General features: G+C 44.4%; 1 protein-coding gene across 3 annotated transcripts in view; it reads left to right on the forward strand.

The window, feature by feature from the left end:
• KLHL3 (kelch like family member 3) overlaps window positions 1-26,718 on the forward strand; it is a 574,547-nt gene that overhangs the window by 342,783 nt on the left and 205,046 nt on the right. For 2 of the 3 annotated variants that reach the window (XM_078653303.1, XM_078653304.1), the window contains exon 6: window positions 6,660-6,769. In XM_078653303.1, coding sequence (XP_078509429.1) covers window positions 6,660-6,769 — 110 coding nt within the window. The remainder of the gene's footprint in view (window positions 1-6,659; window positions 6,770-26,718) is intronic. The other variant, XM_078653305.1, reaches the window with a different exon arrangement.

The following is a 26,718-nucleotide window of genomic DNA, read 5'->3' on the forward strand; positions in this document are numbered from 1 at the left end:
GCGCACAGTCCATGAGGAAGGGGCGTTTGTGGCCCCGAAACGCGTCGGACCCAATTTTACCCTAAGGGAATCTGTGAACATTGCAGAGGAGCCAAATTACAGACTGGAGGGTCGGATGAAGCGGTGAGCCCTCCCGAAGCGCTTGCACATTTGCTCTACTATATATATATATATATATATATATATATATATATATATATATATATATATATATGTGTGTGTGTGTGTATATATATATATATATATATATATATATATGTGTGTGTGTGTGTGTGTGTATATATATATATGTGTGTGTATATATATATATATATATATATATATATATGTGTGTGTATATATATATATATATATATATATATATATATATATATATGTGTGTGTGTGTGTATATATATATATATATATATATGTGTGTGTATATATATATATATATATACATATATATATATATATATGCTCTCGAGCCTGACGCGTCATCCTTTTATGCTGAAGCTGGCTTAACGAATAAAAAACATCTTGCCTGCATTCAGAGGTCCGTCTCTCCTTCCTCACCGCGTGTGGGAAGTGGTTGGAGTTTATGAATGTGAATATATATATCCCCAAATTTAACACAAAAAAAACTCCTGGGGTTGAGTTAGTCACGGTCCCCCTGACTCTTATACTCTAGCACTGAGGATCATTTTGAAACTTACATTATCGATCCACTGTAATCTGTCAGATCCATACTATCGAATGGATTGTTCTTCAGAGTATTCAGCACTGAGCAGATGCTTGATCTCAGCCTTCCTTCCTTGTACACTTACCTCTGAAATCTCTGTCTGTAACCGGTGTACATGAAAAATCTCAACTGGACCCAAAAGCGCCTTGACTCACCAGGGGTATGGAAAGCACTATATAAATGGCCATATAATAAAGTACAATATAGCAGAAGAGCAAAAGTGTAATTGATGGAAGCCATCTGCCACAGTTTGCCCTTATCTTTAGTGTGCGGAAAACAGACCCATACCACCAGCAGGCGCATAAAATATAAGACACAAATATGACGCACATTGCACACCTCAAGTGAACACTCAAGCACCACAAATGACCAAAGCGAATCTGTATACAGATAACTCCACAGATACCAGAAGCGGGCAACAAGTATGTTTAGCAGGCTAACAAAACCAATGAACGAATGAAATAATAAGTGAATTAGAGAACTGCCAGGCGTGACCCATGCAACCAAAATCTCCTGAAGGTACTTCCTGTTTTAGAGCTTAGTGGATGGATGAAAAGGGAAATATTATTTTCTAAGAAAAGAAAGCTTTTTTTATTGCAAATGTTAGGTAGATGGTTTTGTATAGCGGGTTATAGGCTACAAAGTCCATAGCTTGGAACCCTGGATATCAAAGTGTCTATCTCCTTCCAAGATTGAGTGTCTTTAAGATCAGGGGCCGTATTACAGAAAGTGCCTCAGGGAGCGCAGGAGCGTGTGTGCCCGTTCTGTGTGTCTCCGGGACGCTTTGGTATTACAGAAGGGTCCATAAACTAATGTGCAGCCCCTTCTGTAATACTGATGGCGTTTGCACACATGTAACCCCAGCACTATGTCTAGAGGGCATTGCCTCATTTGCATGGATCTTAACACCATGCAAATGAGGGAATCAGTTTGCCGCTGCGCCTGTACTGTATTACAGATGTGGCTGCAGAGGCAAACATGCCCCCAGGAGGCACAGTGAGGGCATGCCATAGAAAGGTGGCACACTCAGTCCGTCCCCTTATGGCAGCCCTCTTGAGGGATGCCCAGACATCTCCCTTCAGGCAGGTGCAGTCACTCACTGAACCAGCATGCTAGGGGATCTCTCTCCCATCTTGAAAGTGCAGGCGGCATGCTGCCTATACTACGGCTTTGAAGCAGCTGCTCCGTATTTCACTTGAATTCACTGCACCGAGGCCAGCATGAGTTCATTGATGCCCTGAGGGCAGATCATCCACTGTAATAGGGCACCCTTTCCCTATTTGCACCCGGCACACCTGTTTTAATGTGTGCCACGACAAAAACAGGGAAAGTGCACCCGTGTCGTAATATGGGCGCAGAAGTAGAATTTTGTGACCTTACTGGCACCATACGATGTGCACTTTCTTGCATCATGTTTAACAAAGCAATGGGCACAAAGTGTTGAACATGCTCTTGGTGTATAGCCATGGAGAGCTAGGGAGCCACTGAACACTTCACCCCGGCGCCAGCGCCAACGCCTCACCCCTCTTTCTGTTCAAGTAGCTGTTCGAGCCGAGCAACGAGTGTGTACCTGTGCTGGAGTCTGAAAATGACGGGTAATTTGCAATGTGCCGTTGTGATTTTGTGCTCAAACTGTGCTGCAGTGTTGAAAACACATTTTCACTTCAGGGACTGACGTCTGTTTTGTTCTCCCCCGTGAAGCTTTCAGTACAGCCCTGGACCTCATCTTGGCCTTGGTGATTGAATGTGCGTGGTCTCAGCGGGCAGGCAGGGTCACCTGCATCGTGATTGTCCAATTGATGTGTCTTTAGTCTGCATGACACACATTTGTGATAATTATAATGCAGCACAAACAGCTCTCCTAGCAACCAGTGAACCACGCGTATACTGGCAGTGGGGGCACAATTCCAGGTCTCTCAATATGTAGTCTGCAGCCCTGGCACACTGCTGCTGGCTTTCACACAGTCTCACACCCGCGGCAGATTGATGAGGGGGGCTGTGTTTTCCCTTTCTGTGCTCCTTCTGCTTTACAACAGGCGAGAACAGAGTTGTGCTAGCATGTTCTAGTTACCTGGGACATTAGAAAGCCTGTCATTGTATGATATATTTGCACATTCATATGTTCATGCGATTGTTCAACATGTGTACTGGATTAATGTTGACTCTGGTGGTCTCTGGTAACTCTGATGGGTGTTTGAAAGGAATCAGTTATACAAAATGCAGGCTGACCACATTTTGATATTAGCTAGCATGCCTCACTTGTGTCATACATTGCTGTTTCCAAATGAAAGCAGTCCAGCACAGCAACATTTCTGATGGATATGCCTACTTGCACTTCTTGATTCTGCCTGTGCACCAGACTCTGTCCAGAAAATTGAAATGGCTCTCCAGTGCCAACATTGGTGCCACAGCTCTAACTCTAAACTAGTGCCTTGGTAACTGAAAATCATAGAGGGACTCCATATACATGTATATGTTGTTTTTAATGATGTGAAATGTGCTTTGGAGAGAGAATATGAAAAAGTTATATTGGCTATTGTATTGTGTCAATTATATTAGGCTGCAGTATAAAAGGTATAAGTAATAACTGGCATATTTAGCGTTGTTGGAGAGCACCAGACGAACCCTGTGTCCTTTGGGACTGAAAGAAACATTCTTGTGTGCCTGGAGACCCCAAAAAGCAACATCACACCTCTCTAGAGCCTGATCTCGAGATCAGTACGGGTATGTGGCTTTTTCCCCAAAAGAAATTCTGTCACTACCATAGGGGGTGCATCTTCATTTGGACGTGATCACGGGAGAGGTCTGTGGGTTGGTGGATTGATTCACTGTCTTTGACCCCCATCTTTGGAGCAGTGTCCTGCCATATTGAACAGGAGTCAGACGTATGTGCCTGGCTCTCTTCTGACTTTGCATTTGGCATCAATATCTCCACTCCAGCTTTTCCGGCTCCTGGTGCTAACCCCACTGAGTCGGTGGCTTACACCAAGGCTCTACGAACTATCTTGTGCCCTTCTCCGTATCCCACTCATATGCTACCTGGCCCCAAAGAGTCCGTGACATTTTTTCAACCAAGCCTCTGCCGGCAGTCTTTCCCCAGTCAGCTTCATCTATAATCCTGATACTACTTCTGTGGCTTTTCTTGTGTCGCCAAAGGCCTTGCTTTCTTTTGTGACGTCTAAGTTAAGACCAACACAGTCTAAGGCTCCATGTATGGCTCTGTTCTTGGGAAATAAAAGGCTTTTATCTTTTGAGTCTCCCTTCTTTCTTTCTTTCTCAAGTCTGTTGAGAGTTTCACTGTTTCAAAGGTAGATATGAGGGGAATTTGCTTTGTTCTTTTTTGGAATCCTTGGTTGTTTTCCGGACACAATATGATTTCAGCACATCTCGGGCAGTTACTCCTTATTGCCTCTCTGCAGTGCCTTCTGAGAAATGTGTCTTTCAAGAGAGTGTTGAGCGAGTCGGTTGAGGTCCTGGAATTCTCTCTGTCCCTGGCAGACACTAAAACTAACATTTTGACTAAAGCTCTTCAGACTGGTTGCTCTCTGTCCGAATCCTTATTGCATTTTAGTGAGACATTGTTGGACTCAACATGTTTGTTTGAAGTAGACTAAGTTAAACTGTGGTTGCTGGTGTGGTTTGCGGGATATCCACATATTGGAGTAGTGAGGCTTCCTGCCTGGGATAGCTGTTGTTAATGCATGCCCATGTCCATGGTTTGGATCTCAAGGGAATGCTGACTGGGCTATGTTGCTCATCAGGCATAGTAGTTTGTTTAGAACCAGGACTTGTGTCTTATTTGAAGCGTGTTAAGAGAGGGTGACTATGAATCTCCTTGTATAGTCATCTGGCTTATGTTTGGGGTATTGGTAATTATTACACTATAACCCATAGTCAATGGATTTGTGAGAAGCTAGCCTGTCAGAAAAGTGATAGCAGGTCTTCCCAATTGGGTATACCTGTTTGGAAAAGAAAATTATTTTCTTTAGTGCCCTCACTCACCAGAGGTTGCCCTTAGGTGACATACTTCATCATTGGGGCTTCCCAAGCATCTACTGCTTGGGGCGTGCTGCGACTTGTGAAGGATACGTAGGAGTACTTTTTGGTGAAACTATGTGTGGTGCGGTGTATGGTGGAGTGGTGATTAAGTGAGTTAAAAATACCTATCTAGTAAGCCAACATATTTATTCTTGCCTCTAGTTGGTATAATAAAAAGGGGTTAGATATAGGAATTAGAACATTAATGTGATCAAAAACCTAGTTATCTTGTCGACATGTTTCAAGGTGTCCCCTACACCTTTTCTTCAGGACCACATGGGGACCAGCCCCATGTTTGCCACTCCGGTTGGGAACCTAGAAATGAGGTTAACAAATGATTGGAAAGACGCACCTAATCTGTGTATCTATCTTGTATACATACGGTTAATGATGAATCAGTTGTATTTAGGTATTAGCAGTAATATGCCCCATGGTCCGCCTGGTTGAAGGGGCCTGTAGACCTTTGGCTCAGCACCCTCTGTCTTTTTAGAACCTAGTCTTCCCAAGATATGGCCGCCGGGATGTAATCCGGGTTGTGCCTTCGTCTGAGATGCCCTCCCGTTATTTGGTTGGACATCTTACATGCTTCTAATTTTTGTTTGTCTTCTCTTGGTGAGGCCTATTTGAACTTGCTCGTGAGTCGAGTAGTGTTCAATCTGAATGAGTGATGGTACTTTGTTCTTTTCTGTGCCGGCTTTTCCAGACTGTTGTTGTTTGGTGTTCTTGTCATTTTTTATTCTGTGGATATGTTGGTAGTTTTCTCTTCATCCTTTTCAGTTCATGCTATGGGAGGAGGTGATAGACATTGAGGGAATTTGAGCTTACCATTCCATTATTATGTTTGGCATTGCTTATCTATGGTACCTCATTTGGCATGTGCTATGAGGCGGATTTAGTCAAGTGGTTTTGTTGCAGACTATGGTGTCCCTGTGTGCTCCCCTGGTAAGACCAGTTATTTCCCATCTTTCCGCATGTCGCGAGTAGTGGATTGCTGCATCATTTTGTTCAGTCTGTTCATTGTCGCAGGTCATTGTGCCAGTTTGGACTCACAAGGCCGATTGCCTTCAAGAGTCCATGTAGCTGCGGAATCGTCCTTGACTTCTTCCCTTAGCAAGCGTTTAGTCCAAGATTGTCAATGATTAATGACATGCTGAGTTGTCTTCAATACATAAGCAATTCCTTGGAATGTAATATCCAACATTATATACATGGAACATTATAACCGGATAAAAAATCCAATGTTGTGACAGTTCATTTAGGTAGTTCTTGCTGGGATAACTGAAGAGTTTTAAATGTAATGTTTGTTATTGACAAGTTGGAAACCACCATCTTCTACTGAATAGGTTGAGGAGAAAAGAGCATTTAAGCAAATACACAAAGAATGTAGCTGAATAAGGGAATCACAATAGTTACAAACTGAGGTCACTTCTTAAGCACTTTACAATTCATAGGGGGAATGATCCAGGCGGCCGGTAGTTTTGTCATTCTTGTTTTTCATCTTCTAGAGCAGCTGATGGAATGAGGAAGATTAAAATGTTGCATTCATAGACCTAACGGGTGTGCAGTATCATGAAAGGGTAAAACATGAATCCAGAAATGGGGATAGTGTTGTGGATTTTTAGTACTAAACTGGTACAAAAAGAAGCAGATTTCTAAAACAAATCTTTGCATTGATGATACGAACAGGTTTCTAAAAATGTTCTTGATGCTAAATTGCATTGTATTCATATATCTTGTGTTCGCTGTGAGAATATGAGACAGTCACTGTACAAGTCTAACAAGCACAAGTCCATAAAAGAACAAGCAACCTGATATTTTAATGTTATCAATAAATAAAGACAGGATTTGGGCTGCAGGCTTTGTCCTGGGTTTATTCTCATACTCTTTTCGTTTTGAACAGAACAGCACTTTCCGGATGTGATGTTAGGTGAAGAATTTCTCAGTCTAAACCTGGACCAAGTCTGCACTTTGATATCAAGTGACAAGCTCACGGTTTCTTCAGAAGAAAAGGTAAATACTTTTATATATAGAATGAGGGTTACAAAAGTGTTTATCTTCAAAGAGCCTGTTTTCATTTTAGTAAAACATATTAGTCCGATGTATACAGCTCACACAGCAGTCATAGCACAGATGTATCTACTATACAACAGAGCAGGCTTCTCCAGCGAGTTGCTCATGAGCTACTGGTAGCATTCCAGCTGCCTGTGAGTAGCTTTCCTGTGTGCTGCTCAGCAGACTAAATTAGAAGCTTGTATTTGGCTACTTTAATAAATGTATAGCAGAATTGAAAAGTGTGTATTTTTCAGAACTGGTGTTAGGAGAAAACAGCTTTTACGTGGCTGAATCTGTTTTTACCCAAATCGAAAAGTGTGTATTCAAGACAAAAATGTGTGCATTATCAAAACTCAGAACATATTTGGAGGAAAATTCTTGAATTTCCAAAATATCTTTAAAACTAGTATTTCAATTATAAATCATGTAGTTATGCAGAGGCTTATTGTGAATATTATTATCTTGGTGCCACAAGAATAGCCGCTACGTTGTAGGTACCCAGATTGACAACACTTTGCTACTGGCAACTCTGCCTGATGCACTGAGGTGAACATGGCTGGTAATGTAGTATAGCGTGGTCACTAATGTAATCTTGTCTGGTGTGTACACTATTGCAACACTAACAGTACTAGGATAATTTTTTATCGGACATAAGTAGCTCTTCTTATAGAAAAGGTTGGAGACTCCTAGGGATGGGCCCTTCACATGATGAGTGGTGAAAAACCAGACCTCTCACAGATCACCTCATTCAATTAAGGTTACCACATGACTCCATGTCCTCAAGGCCACTATGGTCCAGTCGGGGGCTTGTGTTTCAAGCGGGGTGGTATACACCCAAATACAGACAAAAGAAGTATGCTTTAATTAAGGCAGTTAAGGCAAAACTTCAACCCTTGATCAAGCAAGCTAGGAAAGAATATAACCAGGTGACAGCAAATGCAAAAAAGGAGTGGGAGGATCTGTACTGGCAAACACTAAAAGAGGCTAGTGCTAGGAGGGATGCGGGTCGCTTCTGGAGCACCATACGAAATAGGAATAAGCCTGCTAGCGATCTCATCACATGTAACATCACTGGTGAGGTATGGTTCGCCCACTTTTCCAAACTGTATACATGCCAAACAGGAGTCACTACTGGCCCTGCACAGTGTAGTCCCCTTATACTTCCACGAGAAAAAATCTTGTTCCCGTTTACAATTAAGGAAGTAGAATATGCGATTGGTTGTATAGTGCCCCAAAAGGCAGCTGGACCGGACGGGATCCCTGGGGATCTGCTCCGCTCCGATCTGCCTAAATGAGGAAAGCTCATCCATTCTATCCTCATTGCTATTGACAATGGTGCCGCCATCCCCGAATCATGGAAGGGGGCTGAGGTCGTCCCCATTTTTAAAAATGGGCTTAGGGACGACCCTTCCAATTACCGCCCAATAAGTTTAATAGATACCACTCAAAAGGTAGTTGGAAAGGTGGTACTCGAGAGAATCTTGCAATGGGCTAAAGAAAACGAGATTCTCTCCGACTACCAAGCGGGCTTTAGGACTGGCACCGGGACTATTGAGCAGGCCTTTAGATTATTGCTAATCTATTGGAAAGTGGTTGTCGTAGGCAAAGGCAGTCTTTATTTCGCATTTATAGATCTAAGGACTGCCTTTGACCTTGTGCCCAGAGAACGCCTGTGGGGAGTGTTGGCTGATATGGGGATTCCTCCCAATATCTTGTCCATTCTAGTGAGGCTCCATAAAGGAAACTTTGCGCAAGTGAGGTGGGGCACTGAGGGTCAAAAAACCAACAGAATTCCGGTGGAGAGAGGGGTCCGCCAGGGATGTGTTCTTGCTCCCACTCTTTTTTCACTTTACGTGAATGGTGTAGTTGAGCATTTGTTAAAAAAAACATCATACCCCTCATCCCTGGCGGGGGAACGAATCCCAACCCTCCTATTCGCCGATGACACGCTTTTAATATCTAAGACCCCAGTGGGACTCCAAAGCCTTTTAGACAACTTCCAGGACTTTTGTACTCAACGAGGCTTAGTAATAAACACAGATAAAACAAAGTACCTGGTCTTGAACCCCCCGAAAAAACTTGGCCGTCCACCAGTATTAAACGAGGTAGTCCTGGAAAGGGTCACTGTCTTTGACTACCTAGGTATTCGAATTTTAGATACCATGCAGTGGACCCCACATCTTTGTAAAATGTTGTTAAGCCACAAGAGGGTAACGGGGGTGCTCCTTAAGGAACAGCGGTCCTCCTTCGTAAGACCGATTGCCCCTGTCATCGACATTTATAAAGCAAAGGGAGTCAGTTCAGCTCTCTACGGGGCAGAACTGTGGGGTACTTCCAACATAGACCACTTGACAAAGTCCGAAAATAAGTTTTTAAGAGACCTAATGTCACTCCCGCAGAGCACTCCAATGCTACCCTTGTTGCTAGATCTAGGTTGTCATCGTATCCAAGATCTGGCAAAACTACGGCCGCTGCTACTATGGGCCCGGCTGTGGCGAGTACCAGAGCTGGCTAAGTATACAAAGGGGTTAGCAGAAGTCATGGCAATGACGGGATGGCATAAAATAAAGTGGCTAAAAGATTTGAGATCCCTGCTTGGTAAATTAGGCCTCAATGAAGCCTGGGATAGCCGGTCTTCCCCCCGAAGGTAACCCTAAAGATGCTATATTGGAAATGGGTTGCCTCTAGAATCAGCAGTGATTCAACTATTGGTAGGTCAACGGTAGAGTTCCTGAGGTTTAAAGATCTGCCATCCCGGGAACCCTACCTAGATATTATATGCAAACCAGCAGATAGGGCCTTGTATTTTAGGTTTAGGGTGGGGGTTCTTCCTGTGCGCGCCCTAACTGCTCGCTGGAAGCCCCCGACCCAAACAACACCTTTTTGCCCTACCTGTCCAACCAAAATTGAATCTGTAGCCCACATCCTGTTTGCTTGTCAGGCATATGTGAACTCGAGGAAAATGTGGCTTAAACCTATATGTTGACTTTTGGGCACGAGGCACTCTAATGAGGCACTTCGTATTTTAATCTCAGATACATGCCCGTTGTTTGTTTGTGGACTTGCAAAGTTTTTATCTTGGGCATGGTCTATTAGAGCAAAAAGGCTTATTCAATGTGTTTAGTTCGTATTTTAAAACTCTTATTTATTGCCCTATTTTCCTTGTTTTTAAAGCTCATAAAAACAAAAATTTGGTGTAAATGCATTCTTGAAAAATCTTTTTTATGTACAAATGTGTTTTTTAAATATGTGATGCTTTTATGATATGTTTTATATCGAAATAAAGCCTTATGACTGACTAGTTTCATAACCCAGTGCATACTGTGAGTCGGGGTCATGATTCACCTCAATTCACCTCAATTAATCAATTAGAGTAAAATGTCCTAGGACTTTGTCACTCTTCCAGCGTAACTTTCCGTCCGCTCCACTCAGATCTCTATCGCCCAACCTGCCCGTGCTTTCAAATTTCACAGAACCAGGCCTTTCTTCATTACTGTAAATAAATGGAATGGATAGCCGTATTGAGAATTGTAATCCTTCAACATTGCCTTCTGCAAGGCACTAAAACTATTATGTTCAATGTTTCTTGCTGTTCCTTGGTGTTTCCATTTCAGCATTCTTATTAGCACCATTGTGCACCTTACAGATGTCTTTTCATTAATTCATTTTAGTCTGGCATACAAAGGTTTGTAGAAGTCAAAAATGGACTGGATTGCTGTGTCCCTGATGATATTAAGCCAGTTTGTAACCCTACATTCAACATGCCCAAATCCATTTTCATAAAAGCAACATATAATGTAGTGATTAGTTGGGCTCTTGTTTAATGTGTCGGCATCCGTTTCACTATCTATCCTCCTAGGCTCCAACATTTACTTGGTTCTCCCTGTTTGGGGATTGCACATCTGAGGGGGCTTCCGATTCCATAGTTTAGCTATTTCTCTTTTGAAAACTTCTGGTTACTTTTAACATTATATACACAAAAGGAGGGTACAGGGAGCTAATGAAGGTCGAGTACCTAGGCTCCTAAAACATAATCACCATATCAAGAAGATACTGTTCCTGTAGGAGAAGGAAAGGAAAGAAGCTAGGCTGGAGAATCTCATGGATCCTGGTGATTTATTTCTTAGTGCCCTCACACATCCAAATGGATGTCATGCTTCTTCATAGGGTGCGCTCCCCTTCGGGCTTGTGCTGCAATGCCCTACATGACCCTCAAGAGGGCTCTTTATCAGAGATTTGTTTCATTTTTAGCCGTAATGATGCTACAACGAAAGGTGGATTAAAACTGTCTAAGGGATGCAAAACAGTTTTAATGTTATGGTTCCCTTGGCAGATTAAAAAATGAATAGGGGCTTCTATAAGGGCTCAATGGACCAAGATCGCCTTAATGTGCATGTGGTCAGGTCAACATGTTTCATGGCCAACCTTTTTTAGGCAGAGTCTGGGGCAGAGGAAGTAGGAGGGAATTAACAAGTTCATTGGCAACAACAGGAAGCCCAGATGCACACCAGGAGCCTAACCAATAGTCTTTAACCTTTCAACTAGGGCCCTGACTGAAGGTGAAGCAGAGGTACTGCACAAAGGTCTGGGATTTGAACCAAACCATGGGAAGACCCATTCCAGTTGACGAGTAAACTTCACCAGCTCTTTTGCAAAATTCGCCTTTGAATGTTTTTTCAAGACAGAACGATTCTGATTGTGAGAGCTCGGTATCACGTAATCCATCTAAGTTTTCACTAACCATGGCAATGACAACAGACCATGACCAATAATGCCTATGACAATTGGGAAATGGAATATATGACCTTTCTATTGAATCTGACCCCACTTAAAAGCTCACACCAAGGATCCAATCATTGGTAACAGCTACTGAGGCCTAGGACTCGATTAACAGACATGAAGCAGACTTCCTGATTAACCCGTCTCCATGGACTCCTTACTTTTACATTTTACCCAAAATATACAAGGGGTCCTTCCAGCTAGGGCCTCTTACTTTTAATTAGGCTGGTGCCCCCTGGTAATAAACATAATTAATTTGGACTGCTCATGATCTATTTTAATCCACTCACTCAGTCTGAAATAGGGTATCTTAGTGCTGGTGAATCAAAACTAAAGCATACTAAAAACGATGGATGGAATGCTTGATATTCATTCCAGTCACTGGTATTTACTCTGTGCAGCATCCCAATCCATCGTTATTTTGCAGGGTCAAGACTGATTTGCATTTGGCTGGATGCAAACTGAGGTGGCATGGTGGGTGAAAAAATATGGACTGGGATGCAGCCTGATTGATTGCCAGTGGCTGAGATTAAATAAAGCACTTCATCCATCCACCTTTTTGCAGTTGACGCACTAAGGGGCCGGTTATGATCTCGCACGACTCGGATCCGGAGGGCTTTCCTAGCGAATTGACAGACTCTGTTCGCTCGGACTCCCATTGAACTCTATGGGAGCCTGTATACCGAACACGTACACAGGCTCCCATAGCAAAAAGGGGTGGGTGGGGAAAAAGCGTACACCCTGTGGCGGGCACCCCATAGTGGCCGCCACACTGTGCATGCATGGAAAGGGGGGACCATGGGTACCCTTACGGGACCGATTCAGAGGGCCCCGGGTGAAGGGGGGCCTGCTACAGCCCCCCAAAGTCCGATTTCCACAGCCGTTTTATCTAGCTGAGACCGAGTCGATACGGCTGTCCGAATCGCGCATCGTGTTCGCTCGTTCGGAAGCCAGCTCCATTGCGCGGCACGATTCGGCTACGAACAAGTCGGACTGACAGGATCAGGATCAGGTTCGGTAACGATTCGGTCGACGCGGACGAGATCTTCGCATTGTACTTGGTAATTCGGAACGGGGGAAGATTCGGTCGGAAACATAGGCTCCGAATCGGATTTGCTCATTCCGGAACCTGTCTGGAGGCCTTTCTAACAAGATCGTAATCGGCTCCTTAGTGTGACTGGCATGCCCAGACGTGGGTCCCATGCTCACAGAGCCGCTGGGACACAGCTACACCTGGCTTATGAGGCCTAATCAGTACAAAACCGGTTGTGGGTTGCTTGTGTTCTGGTTCAGGGAGGACCTGGCCTGGCTTTTCGGGATTGAATCTACCATTGGAGCAGATCAAGACTGATTTGCATATTGCTGGGTCCAAACTAAGGTGGCATCGTGGGCAAAAAACAATGGACTGGGATGCAGCCCGGGCAATTGCCTGTAGCTGAGATGAATTTGAGTATTCCATCCATCAACTTGTTGCAGGAGAGTCAAAATTGACAAAAGGGGAGAACACCAAACAGACTGTTCTAAGTTTAGATCTGAAAGCAGATTCATGCAGGTGGAGCCGAGCTTGCGAAAAAATGAGTGAGAAATTTGATTCCAGAAAAGCAAAAGATCTGCCACCTCCAGTGCGGAAGAACTTAATGGAGGGACCAGCTTGGCTGTGGAGGAGCTAAGACCTTCTGGGAATTCAAGGAATGAAAAGTGCTAGAGGTATTGAGGGCACAGAAAAGCAAGCACCGCTCATTTATCAGGTATCTTCTTAGTACTGGTAACGAGTGAAACGTTTTCAGGTGGATTGATGTGTGAAAACAAAACTAAGTTAAGAACTGAATGGACAGCCACATTTTGGGCTCATGGAAGTTTAAACATCCTAAGCTTATGAACGCCCAGATTTAGCAAGCTGTCATCATCCAGTATGGCTGTAACTAAGCGTGCACAAAAGTTATCCTGCAAGATATGGGGAACATTGGAATCCCCTTCCTAAGCATTTTGAGTGAGTAAAAACAGTGTCCACGTGTCTGCTCTATGGTGTTTTCTGCAGAGTGCCTTGGTTTTCTTTTGCGGGCTCGCGCAACTAGTTTAACTAGCTTGCAGTTGGCGTTACAGGTCCTGCGCACTGTTTCCCTTCCCGACGGCAAGATCACTGCCCCGAAACTGCTCCCTCGATGGCCTTGAAGGCATGGTTGGTCCCCAGTATGTTGCGCTCCCGCCTCAGATTTAACCCCTACACAAGTATGTTCGCCTTCCTTTTATTTTTGCAAATATTATATTTACCAATGTTACTTTACTCATAACCCAAATTAGACACTTGCTTCGTAATGAACTGATGTCTAAAAACTGTGTTTCTTCGGTGGGTGACCATTGCTTTTGCCAGAAAACACGTGTTGAACAGGTTGACTGCTGTATGACTGGCTCTACTCTACCTTGGTTTCTGTAGTCCAAAACCCTACAGCCTCAGCTTCCACTGAAAGCTCCACCCTGCGCTGCACACTGAGACGGGAGAGCCCGGGGCTGACTTTCTGATGAGGTCCCCCTCTTTCCCGAGCGTTCAGTAATTGAGTGAATCGTGGGATTAAGGTAGCATTGTCTCTGTGTGCCTTGAGGCATATGAAGCTGCAGTGTGAGGTGGAGGTCGTTAACCGTATGCTACCCACCTTCGGCATGAGGAACCAAGGCAAAGGCACCCGTGCTGTGCTGTCCATTGGCAGACAGTATTCTCCAGAGCAAGTCCGGGGACAAGGGTGCTGCTGCCTACTTGAGGATCTGCACACTTAAAGATGAGGCGGGATCCAAGTACAAAGTAAGGGCTCGCTCAAAGAGGCTTGGGTCGGCTGCAGATTGTGTGGGTGGGGCTGTGAGGGGGGGCAACCCAGCAGATATTGCATATGTTTAGCAAAAACAAACAAGCACTGGCGTTGCCAATAGGTCTCGCAGTAGGAAAGTTGACATTTTATTTTTTTGTTTTGTGATTTACAATGCCCATACTTTTAACTTTTTGCATTAGGAAAGTTTGAGCGATTGGTATTGTAAATGACACTTTTTTAATTTATGTGTTGGTTTTGAAAATAGCAAAATAATAGCTTTGTCAGTTACAAGTCAATAGTTTTAACTTTCGCAAATGTGACACCTATAGCATTTGTAATGCAATGTGTGTTGTATTTACGTGACTTAGATGTATTGATATTACAAATAGCAATGGCTTTTAATTTTGTTAATAATTAATACTTAAATAAAAGTTATTGTAATTTATAATGGCAATAGCTTTAACGTTTGTAAATAAATTTTGTGAAGATTATGTTCAGTGTATTTTATTGTGACGAAAATCCAAGAACATTGCATTTGCACCTACACACACATACGTGTTGTAGCACTGAGTGGTGTGAGGGTGAGGGGGTGTGAGGGTGAGGGTGAGGGGGTGTGAGGGTGAGGGTGAGGGGGTGTGCGAGTGTGTGAGGGTGGGTGAGAGTGTGTGAGGGTGAGAGGGTGAGAGGCTGAGTGAGGGTGAGAGGGTTGTGAGGGGGGGTGAGGATGAGGGGGTGAGTGAGGGTGTGACGGTGAGGGGTAAAGTTTGGAAAACAGGTTCTGGGTTGGAGGGTAAATTGTACCAATCAATTGCAGTGCCGTGTAATCTACGCTCTCTGTCATAATTTTCTTTGTCACTTACAGTATCCCCTTTCCCTCGTTGTTAAATAGCTAACAGTATGAGTGCATCAGCATTGTTGCAATGCCTTGTGCACTCCTCTTTTCTCGCACTTTGTGCTTTAACCTTGCAAAATATTTGTATCCAATGCATAAAATTACATATGTGTTGAGAGCATATGCGCAGTGATTGATCTTGATGGCTGTCAAAAAAAGAAAAAAATCCAGGACCCATCACTTTATACACAATGAATTTGTACACCGTGCACCTCTGTGTGTACTTAATTTAACTTTTTTTATTTATTAAATAACTGCTGTTTCTTGTACCAGCCTCAGAATTATAATCACTAGGTAGAGGGCCAGGCGATGGCTTGCAAGCAACCAAGACATTAGATAACGAAAACATTAAAGGCGCAGAGCTGGTTCACTTTCTAATAATCCCTGAATTTGCTGTTTAAAAAGGAATTAATTTTATTATATGTATTTTACCTACTAGATGCTTCTTCAGCATAACTCCGTGTATAGGCATTAGTTGCTTGGCCATGAGTTGCCATGTTCAAGAGATCTCTGTGGTGCATTGCTGGCGGCCTGAAACTGAAGCAAGTTCAACATGGCTTGGAATACATTTGTGCTTCTTGGATGATCAGGACGGGAGGAGCAATGCCGAGGAAACAGTACAGAAGATTCCTGTTGCTAGCGTTAAGCCAGCTGTAGTTTGATTGATGATCAAAATAGAAAAGGCCTAACTGCAGTCATGCAGGTCTAAAGAAGACAAGCAACGAACAGTTTACCTGGCTCATGCTCTGGACATGGCAGGACTTCCCTAACGGAAGGAATCCGGCTGCTCGCAGGCAGCTTGGAACAGATGACAGTTTGAAGACGTCATGGTACAGTTTCGGTGCTGAAAGGCACCGGCAAGAAGCAGAAAATGGAACAAAAGAAGTGGACAGAAACTAAGGCGAGGTTCACAGCTGGATTATTTACAAAGAGGCTCACTGTGGCGCGTGCTGAGCTCAGAGCGTCAGAACACAGCATTGGTGTTGGAGGGTGTATTAAGGGAAATGCCGGTAACAGCGATGGTGGAAAGCAACCTTTTTAAAAAAAATGAAAGTCTGCACGTTCTTATATAAACGGTATAATATGTCCGAATACTGATCAGAGCTGACATTTCCTTAAAATATCTTAATTGAACAAGACGGAGGGAAGGCAGAGAAGGGGAGGGGGGAGGAGAAATGCGACACGGCGGGCAGGGGAGGGGCCGAGCGGGGAGAGCTGCGATGAGGGTGTGAAGCAGCAGGGGCCTTTGAAGTGAAGCTAAGCTTCACTTCAAAGGTGTGGGAGGAGTGCTGCTACGGCCTGGGGGAAGCTGGCTGGGGAGGGGGAGGAGAAATGCAAGTAAGGCTGTGCGCGGGGAGAGAGAGGGGAGGTGCGGGACCTGGGGAACAGATGTTTATGGCCCAAAAGCGCGTGCCTGTGGCCACGTAAACTCGATGAAAACCGCACGAAAAAACCCGTGGTTTCACGTGTATTTTGAGCACTTGAATTCTCGCCATTTCCCATTCCTTCGGAATGGAAAAGGCGAGACCTAAAAAACCACTAACGTCCCAAACTAGCACCTGCCTGTACATCATTTATAAAACTTAAGCTCACTGATGACCATTGTTGATCTTCTCAGTAGGAATATGTTTCAGGTATATATCTTGGACTGTAAGCTTTGTGCTCTTGGACGCGCTCTAAATTTAGTGTAAACACTACTATCCCGTTTTATAAACTTGAATCTACATAGCTACCAAGTTTTTCGTTTGCTTTTGTGTGACACTTCTTTGCTTTCGGTGCGATTGTGGGTGACGCTTTGACACTTTACTGCGAGCAAAACAGGTTATCTCCCTGTAATTAGATATATTTCTAATATATCCCTGTTGTGCGGCGAATGGTCTGTTAGTAGCCCTAAAGCAGTACCAGTGATGGTTACAGCCTTACCGAGTCTGCTCGAGCTTCTGTATTGTAGTCTCCAATATCTTGGCATTTACAGACATCACTTTATTTCTACACTTCTGTGCCAATCTCAATAACCCCTACACTCTAAGTGTACCCCTTCATTCATAGATACTCTGACTCCCTCATGCATAATAAGAAACGCAAAGCACATTGTGGTCAATGCTTCTCGTCTTCCTCCTGCTGGACTTTTTTTTTACTGGAAGAACATACTTTTAATTAAGGAGATGCCCAAGTTTCTCCACAAGTAAAATTGAATCCCCAATTTTTTTTAGGACTTTACATTATTGCTGGTGTTGTATTACTTTCCCGTAACACCTTGGCTTGTTTTATTTTCCGTGTGCTTTAGTTATTGTTCAGTAGCGCCGGGGTGCCAGCAGCTATGCAGATTCCTTTGCTCGTGTTACCTACAGCTAACAACACATGGTCAATTTACAGCCTTTCTGTGTTTTCACATTTTTTATTGTTGCATTCTTGTAATTTTTCAATAGTTTTTTTGTGGCTCAAAACGAAAGCAGCAACCATGAACCGTTTTGTGACAAAATATGCACGTCCCGTTAGCTAAAACACATATTGGGTCATACTCCGTGAAAATGCTTTCCTTAGGGCTCTTCTCTGAAAAGTATGACTAAACCCAACAGTTTCCCAGTCATGCCTGCCAATACAAGTGTGATAAAAATATATCTGCTCAAACATACCAACAAATTCATTTATAAATCACAACCTGCCTTTCTTTCTGGGCTCGAACAATGAGCCAAAGAAATAATTAACTGACAATTTCGGGGGGGGGGGCACAGTTTACTTTGCTTCTAGAACACTAGGTTTCGGACAAACCCCCAACAATTCTTCAAACAATCATGCATATTAGAATAAAAAAGCATGATAGAATTCATTTGGTTAGACTGATGATAACTTTCAAGCTTCTTTATTAACAGGCGAGCTGAAAACCACTACTAAATGACTTAAAATATAGTGAAATATATTGACTAATACACTATAACAGTACAGTGAAGTCAACACTTAAACAGTTTTCCAACACTTAAATACACTGATAGTCTAAGGGTTGTGAGAGTGGTGGTATGTGAGTGCTCTCAATCGCGATGATTTACCATAAACTTTAATGTCTTTAATAGCTAATATAATACAATAGATAATATGCTGCATCGCTAAACACTTATAAGGTTCCATGGGTGAGACTTATGGCATTGCAAATGCTTGTTTCATTTTGGTAGCCCCTGCTCTTTAAGCCCAATTTTTCCCGTCTCGTTTGTATGTGGAAATGCTTCTTTTTTTCATTCAATCTTCCGGAAAGTGTTTTTGAACCGCTCTTAACTTTGCCTGTGTATGATGAATCAGCACAACACCCTTCCCAAAAACAAAACATGCTAGTAAGATTGAACATGTTTTTTTTTACCCTGGTTGTTCCGTAAGGAGGACAACGATCGGGGCATTTGTCTTAAATGTGTTATTACTCATTTAAATTATGATGAGGATTTTGTGTTAAGCAAGAACATAAACAAACAGTGGACGGATTGAACCAAAATTGGCCTGAAGACAGCTGTGCGCATAACTAAACTGAGGCTCCATCACTGTGGTGTATATTGCTTTACCTGTGAGGTGAAGAATGGGAAAGCAGGGGTGTAGTTAGTGCTTAGATAGCAACAGATACATCAAATCATTGGAGTATGTAATACTGGCCAAGTAGCCACAAGAAGTGAGCCAGATCAGCTAAATATTTTACTAGCCGGGGTTGTGCATACTTAGGTAGCCATGCTGAGGGAGGGAGGGGGGGTGGGTGGGATTGGGGATCGCATTGTTGGACAAACACATGCAATCATAATGGTGCAAGGGGGCACATTAGTAACTAAAGTAATATACAAGCAAACGAGTACCAGAGAGAAAGAGCACATGAAATCTGTCACTAAGGCCCATATGTATGAAATTCCGATTTTACAATTCTAAAATAGCAAATCCGTAGAATGTTATTTGGGATTCGCAAAACAGAATGTATGTAAACTGTGATTTCCTAATAGCGATTCCTACAGAGTCACATTCGCTATTCGGAAATTCCTGAATAGTGATTTCCTAATAGGAAATCGCACAATGTACGCTTATGGTCCTGAGCTCTTTAAAGAGGTATACACCTGTTACAACGCATTTTTTACTCCGCACTACCATTACAACGCGACTTTTACTCCGCATACCATTACAACGCATTGCGCTGGGGGGCGCTGTAGGATAGGGAATACGTTTAATTTTCTATCCAACACCTTCCCTAGTGTCCACGGGGACTGGAGTTGGAATAGAAAATTATACTTACCACTATCCAGCGCCCCAAGGCGCTATGCGTTGTAACGGTATGCGGAGTAAAAGTCGCGTTGTAATGGTATGCGGAGTAATAGTATGCGTTATAACGTCATACATCCCTTTAAAGATGCACATACCTCAACAGAAGTTCACTGCTGGTTCAATAAGCTGGAAAAATTGCTTTTTAGTGAGCTAGATTAATCTACCTTTTGGTAGGGCAGGCTCTGAGGCACTCATCTCTGACTCATTCCCCTCCCATAGCACCGAGTTGCTCTCAGGCCTTGCACGCGTTCATCACATGCCAGAGGCACGCAATGGCTTTTCGTTTAAAGTTTTTATGAAGCAGCGCATGGAGGATGAATGGGTTGATGAATACCTGGGTACCGTATTGGGTGATTAGCTGCTCTTTATAAATCCTATTTGATTGATTTATGACGAACACGACCAGTAACTTACAGGACCCTTTAAATGGTGCACAACATCATCGGTCTACATGCATGGTGCTCTGTCTAGGAAGAATGAGAGAGTGCAGCTTAGTGAATGGATGGATGGATGGATGTAAATACATAATCTGGACATGGTGGTGAACATCATTGGTGTAGAGACACTATGGGCTACGTGTATCAACACTTGTAATAACAATTACATAATTGCTATTTTCTGCAAATCGCAGTTGGGTAATCGCTATTACAAATGTATGAAACTCCAAGAGTTTGCAATTTGTAGGGGGTCGCAAATCGGCCTACCTACCTCATTAAAATTAATTAGGCAGGTCACAATTTACGCCTTCCCCCACTCTCCCAAGAATCACTAAAATCAAGGGGATGGTGGCTTGCTGTGGTCAGCAGAACCCTTCCTATTTGTTCAGGGTTACCACCTACTTGAAGTAGGTGGTAACATACAAATGTTTCGCGTCTGCATTTCAGTCACAAAACATTCCTACATACCGATGCGATTCAGTATTAGGAAGGGACGCTCTAAACACACCCCTTCCTAATAGCAAATTGCTAACCCGTTTTGCAATTCAGTAATAGATTACCGAATCACTAAATAGGGTTTGGTACATTAGCAAACACCTTTTTTCTGGTCGGAAACTGCTCGATTCTGCTAATCTGGCCTTTTGTGACCTTAAAAAAGGTACATACATGTGGCCCTATGATCTGTCTTAGATGAATGAGTGGACATGAATAGTGCATACATGGATAAGAGAGTGCAGCTCCAGACAAATCAAAAGATTTTGTGTGAATGAAGCCTCATGTAATAAAACAGATTACTGCAACGAGAGTTAAATGCAGACATTTTCAAATCCTAAATTTAGACTCATGCTAATCTTTTTTCATGGATGAATGGTAGTGAGAAGTTTCAAGATTGAAGGATAAATGCAGCCACCAGAAAATCATCAGATTAGTACCCCAATGGATGAACATGACTGTAGTGAATGGCAGGTTGTCTGGGCAGCACTGCTGTACCATTGCTCTAGCTCTTTGCCAATCTGCATTCTTGGATGAATGTTAGAGCGAAGCCTGGTGATTGGATGTGACCCTGGCGTCAATAGATAACTTAAACCCAGTGGACAAAAACCTAGCAACTGAAGGAAACGCCACAGTCTGCTGGAGCACTGTGCTCGCCTCAGTCTTGCCCCGCCTCTTCGTGTGGTCTGGCCTCTGGAGTCAGCACTGCAGCCTGGCACCACAGCTATGCCATCAGGAGTACTTCTTGGCCTGATGCAGGAGTCCATCAGCTGCTGCCGGTCCTCCTGCCTCTGGCAGCGGGAGGCTGGACCAGTTGGTGATGTGAACCATGTCTGGTCTGAGCCCCCTGCCTGTTCTGGAAAAGTTGGATAGTGGCTTCAGGTGTTGATTGCGAGACCTGCCAGACCTGGTGTGGGGAGTGTGGCCCTATCCATGGGTGATGAAACTGCTCTACAGGTTCTCTCTCTCTCTTCGGGGCCATCTCAAAAGAGTGGTGGCCTTAAACCCCAGGCCCCACGCTTTTCAGGGCCGTTCTCTCAGTGTCATCTTAAAGACTTTGAGCGCCTGGCCAAGAAATATTTCTTTTTATCCAGACATTAATGGCAAGCTGTGACGGGATGGCCCTGACTACTAACAGCCAATACATGATTCCAGCCATTGACTTGGTTTTTAAAAATGAATGTTTACTTAAAACACACTCAGACACTAAATGTCGCTCACATTGAAGAGAGCCTGACCTTTTTTTTAAGTATGAGACCTGTGTTTCTTGTGACATTCCGCCGCTTAATGTTTAGACAGAGGGTGACCTTATTTGGAGCATTTTGGGAGCCTTTCTGAAGTTTGCACCTCCAGTTCAGAATCGATTCTATTAGCATTTCCTGAACGCCCATTTCGCAATTAGGAAATGCTTGTACATGCGGGCATGAAATCCCGATTTGCGATTTCCCATTGTGCAACTCGCAGAATGTGATTTCTACTGGGTAGGAATGGCATTTTGCCACACCGCATATGCCTTTCATACATACCAAAAGGCAATTTAGCATTTCTTGACGGCCCGAAATAGCGATTGGGACCTTTAAGAAATACTAAATTCGTTCATACATATGGGCCAAAGATTGCCTTCTCAGTGGTTCCTGGGAAAGCACTGAGTATTCTGTTTCAGGTTGTATGGCTAGTCCTCCATTCACTTTTCCTCTTTGTACCTGAAACAGGGTCAGACTTTACTACAAGAGAATGTGCTTCTGATTTTAAAATCAGTTTTAGACCTCGCCATAATCATGTGAGCGGGGCACATGGTGCCGAATGACCGCACGCAAGTGCAAGTTTTCGAACACCTAATCCACTTTAATTTGGATCACTTGCTCGACACTGAATTTAGGGAAACGTCTTTTTTACTGCTAAGGATATTTGCACACTTAATTTGGGTATTTTTCAATAAAAACACTCCAACAAAATTGCAGATATCTTAATAGGAGGGATATAATTTAGGCTCAATAGCAGCACTGTGAACTTGGAGATGTGCTAAAGGGAAGAGCCACAAGAGACGAGGTACAATTATGCAAGCGCCCCAGTCCCACTGTTGATTTCCTTGTACGCCCTCGTTCAGCTGCTCCCTAGTGTTGCCAGAAGTATGTCTGCCAAAGATTAGGCATACCTTATCAAGAAAGACTATGGAAGCCTCCAAGGAGTCCTTCTTGTAGCCAAGATGTTTAATATTGGCATTTTGGGTTTTTTCACAACAAATTTTATTAATTGAAGTGGGCAGAGTAAGAAATGTGGCTCCCCACAGTCAGGAGAACGCCACCAAGCATCTTAGTACAGTGTACATCACAGGACCAGAGTCCAATCCAGAATAATAGAGAACACAAATGATAGGAACTTCCACGCCCACCTCTACCACCCCCAACTCCCAATACCCAACCTCCCTGCTACCCCCCGTTATCCCTCCCTAACCCTGTGCACGTGTGAATAGAGAGCATCAGTGCTTGGTCGTGGTATGGCAGGCATGACGCAGTTCACAGGCCCGCTGGATATCGTGTGTCTAGAGATCTTCCTCAGGGTCCGCTGGGGGATCTAGTGTCAACCCCCTATAGTCTGCCCACCTCTTCCATATCTTGAAGTGCTTACGGGGGCACCCTCGTGCTTCAAATACTGGTCGTTCTAGACCCATACAGAAGTCCAATCCGGCTCTCCATGTACTCAGGTGGGGGGGCCCTCTCAGCCTTCCAAGCACGGGCCAGATCCCTTTTGGCCACCACTAGCCCCAACAACAACAAGTGACGTTTATATATGTTCCCACCAACTCCCTCAAGGATGTGAAGTAGTCCTAGGCGATGAGTGCGTGGAAGGTCCCAACCCAGTACTTCAGACAGGCAGCTCCATACACCCCTCCAGAAGCCGACTATTCTAGGGCACGACCATACCGTATGGAGCAGCGTGCCCACCGCAGCCCCACAGCGCAGACATTCCGGTGACCCAATCAGTCCTGCCTTCCACAGCCGCTCACGGGTATAGTAAGCCCTATGGAGAATGTTGAATTGGATTAACCTAAGCCGCATTGCAATGGCAGTCCCCCGCGGGGATTCCAGGGCCTCCCTCCAATCATCCTCATCCAGGGGACCAATGTCAGCCTCCCAGGCCGCCCTCAGGGGAAGAAGGGTGGAGGAGCAGTGAGTGACCATCGTTTGGTAAATACGGGAGACCTTCTTATCCCCGAGGTCACCCATGAAGACCTTCGCTTCAATTGGACTAAATTCAGGAAGCGAGTCTAGATTGGCAATGCTGGGTGCCAGTGCATGTCTGAACTGCAGATAGCGAAAGAACTGGGTCTGGGGCATATGGAACTCCGTGCTGAGCTCTTGGAACGATTTGAGCATAACCCCGGACATTACATGTCCCAGCAACGAGATCCCGATTGTGTCCCAGCCGTCAAATCCCGACAACGAGGTAAGTTCGGGGAGCCGTCCATTACGCCACAGCGGCGTTTCCGCAGTCAGTCTACCCCACCAGCCCATGCGACGTAACGCCTGTCGCCACACAGCAAAGACAATTTTTGTAACACTAGGCAACGTCCGCCGCAGCCGGGCTGAGTAGAGGATCGTATGGAGTGTATTGTCGCCCATTAATGCGCGCTCTAGGGCATAAGCCGGATCGCCGCTGTCACTGTACCACCATTCAATCAGGATTAGTAGGTGGGAAGCTTGATAATAGGACAGTAGGTCCGAGGTGGCTAGGCCCCCACAATATGTGGATAAGAAGCACGTACGCAGTGCGACCCTGGCAGCCCCCCCAGCCCACAGGAAGTGGCCCAAGACAGAGTTGACCTGCCGAAACCACTGGGGTGTGATGGGGTGGGGATAATTCTGCAATTGATATAAGAGGCGCGGGAGCGCTACCATTTTGAAAATTGCGGACCTGCCAAAGATAGTGAGGGGCATCCGAGACCACGTTTTCACATCTGCCTGAACCCGCTCCCAAACAGGCACTATGTTGCGTTCCCAGGTAACGCCCACCGATTCCAACAGGAACACTCCCAGATATTTCAAGCCGCTGGTAGCCACCTGCAGTCCCGAGGTCCAGGGATCTGTCACAGCTCCACCCCCAAGTACCCACAAGGTGGACTTGCGTAGATTCAGGTAAAGGCCCGAAACTTCCCCAAAGATTCGCATAATTTCCAACACCCGCGGCCCCGAGCGTCGCAGATCTGTAAGAAAGAAGAATATTGGCATTTTTAATGATTAATGATGCAATTGGTCTACCATTGTAGCATACAGAGTGATCCTTGTTTGTGCCACGGAATCCGATTGTGTTCACGAGATGCTGAAGTAGTGCTTACCAAATAGTGGACACCTTTTTTAGGTCTCGCGCCTGCGATGCATATGGCGAAGCCATATGCCATCGCGCAGGTGCGATACTATTGTTGCCTGGTCTGCTTCCCAGGAGACAGGAAACTGTCACGCGCACGCTCAGAAAAGCGATCGTAGCCGACCGCGCGCGCGCGCGTTCCCAATCTCCTGTCTCTCTGGGAAGCACACAAGCAAGCCCAGCAAGCCCCGCCAAGGCATCACGAGCACGTCCCACGTGGGCGCCTACCACGAGGACAACCGCAGCAGCAGGGCAGCCCCGCCGGAGAGCGCGCGGCCCCGCGCAGCCCGCAAACTGCAAGCGGAACAAGGTACAAAATAGCGTCCTTTCAAAACCGCGCAGCCCGCAAACCACTAGCGGAAGCCGGGACCCCCCAAGGCCACCCATGCAACACCTCCCACCCCCGACACGCCGAAACAACCGGAGGCCCCCGCACAATGCCTGCAGCCTGCCGGAGCAAGGAGCACCCCCTAAGCGCGCTACTCCACCGCCGCTTCCTCACCCCTCCCCCTCCCAAAGACAACCCGACCCTACGGACACGCGAACCCTATCCCAAATGCACCCACTGCGGCACGCACCCTGCCGCCCTCAGCACCCCCACCAGCCGTTCTGCCCCCAGGCCAGCAAACCGTGAAATCCGAACAGGGCAGCGGCCACGCGCCCCAACACAACCCCCCCCCCCCGCAAATGTGTATTAATAGGAACGTATTAACTGACATGTGTATTTTGTTAATCTGTCGTGGATAATCAGTATTTGAGATTTAATTTCTTTGGGCTGTGTAAGAAAATGTAATGGTGAACGTATTTATGTGAAACTTGTCATTTCATGTAACATGAGTTATACTTGTGTCGCAATCCGATCATTGGGGTTACGTTCACCACACCACAGTTTTCACACCCATTACGTGTCTGTTGAATGGGAAAAGGACATAGACAATAGACACTTTCGTTCCACTTTGTGCATAGTACTACTTAGCTCACGCATTTTATCCTATCATTCAACCCCGATGCGCAAAGTACCCCAATATATGATAGGCTCAGGAAATGTTTGCGCTCGGCTTTTCTTTTGACCTTTCAAAAAAATTGTTAGCGTGAAATCTATTGACTCTGTAAGGAGTTAAAAGTTGTTGCGCACTGCTGGTCTGGACTTGTATATTTTAAATGCAAAGCTGTTTATGACAAAACCGTCATAATTGCTGCAGACTCTACACTATAAGGCAGACACCTCTCACTTTCTGCCGTTTCAAACATGATGCAGAGTAAAAGACACTGACATTTACAAAATGTTGACTTTTTATGCTTTTAGGCCGGGTTCATTCTTATTTTAATTACATTCCTAGCTATCCAACAACAATAACCTATTACGCTTTTTTAATGTATCAATATTCTTGTATCGGTGATTAATGTAACTAGTGGTATTTTCAATATCTGCATCATCTTTTAATATTTAGATCATGGTCGTGTCTTCTATATAGGATGTTGTTTAACACATACATATAACAGATTTATTTAAATCATTACAATAACTGCAAGAAACAACATCTACTCAAGACATTAATAACTCACAAAATATATCCTTTTTTTCTTTCCCATTTTATTTTAAGTTCTTCTCTCTTTGCCTTTGTACCTCTCATTTTCTTCTTGCCTTACACCACATCCTTTTCTTGTTGTCTTTTTTCTCTTGCCTTCTTTCCTCTCTCAATTCTGATTTCCTTATTTGTCTCTTTATGCCGTTCTCTGTCATTCTTTTTTCTTCTCCTTTCATTCATTCATTTCACTGTTTCGTTTTTTCTTCCTTTAATTTTCTTCTAATGTATCTTTTTCCTTCACTGCCTTTCTTTTGCTCCTTTCTAT

This window comes from Lissotriton helveticus, chromosome 7 (assembly GCF_964261635.1).
Source record: "Lissotriton helveticus chromosome 7, aLisHel1.1, whole genome shotgun sequence".
NCBI classification, from domain to species: domain Eukaryota; kingdom Metazoa; phylum Chordata; class Amphibia; order Caudata; family Salamandridae; genus Lissotriton; species Lissotriton helveticus.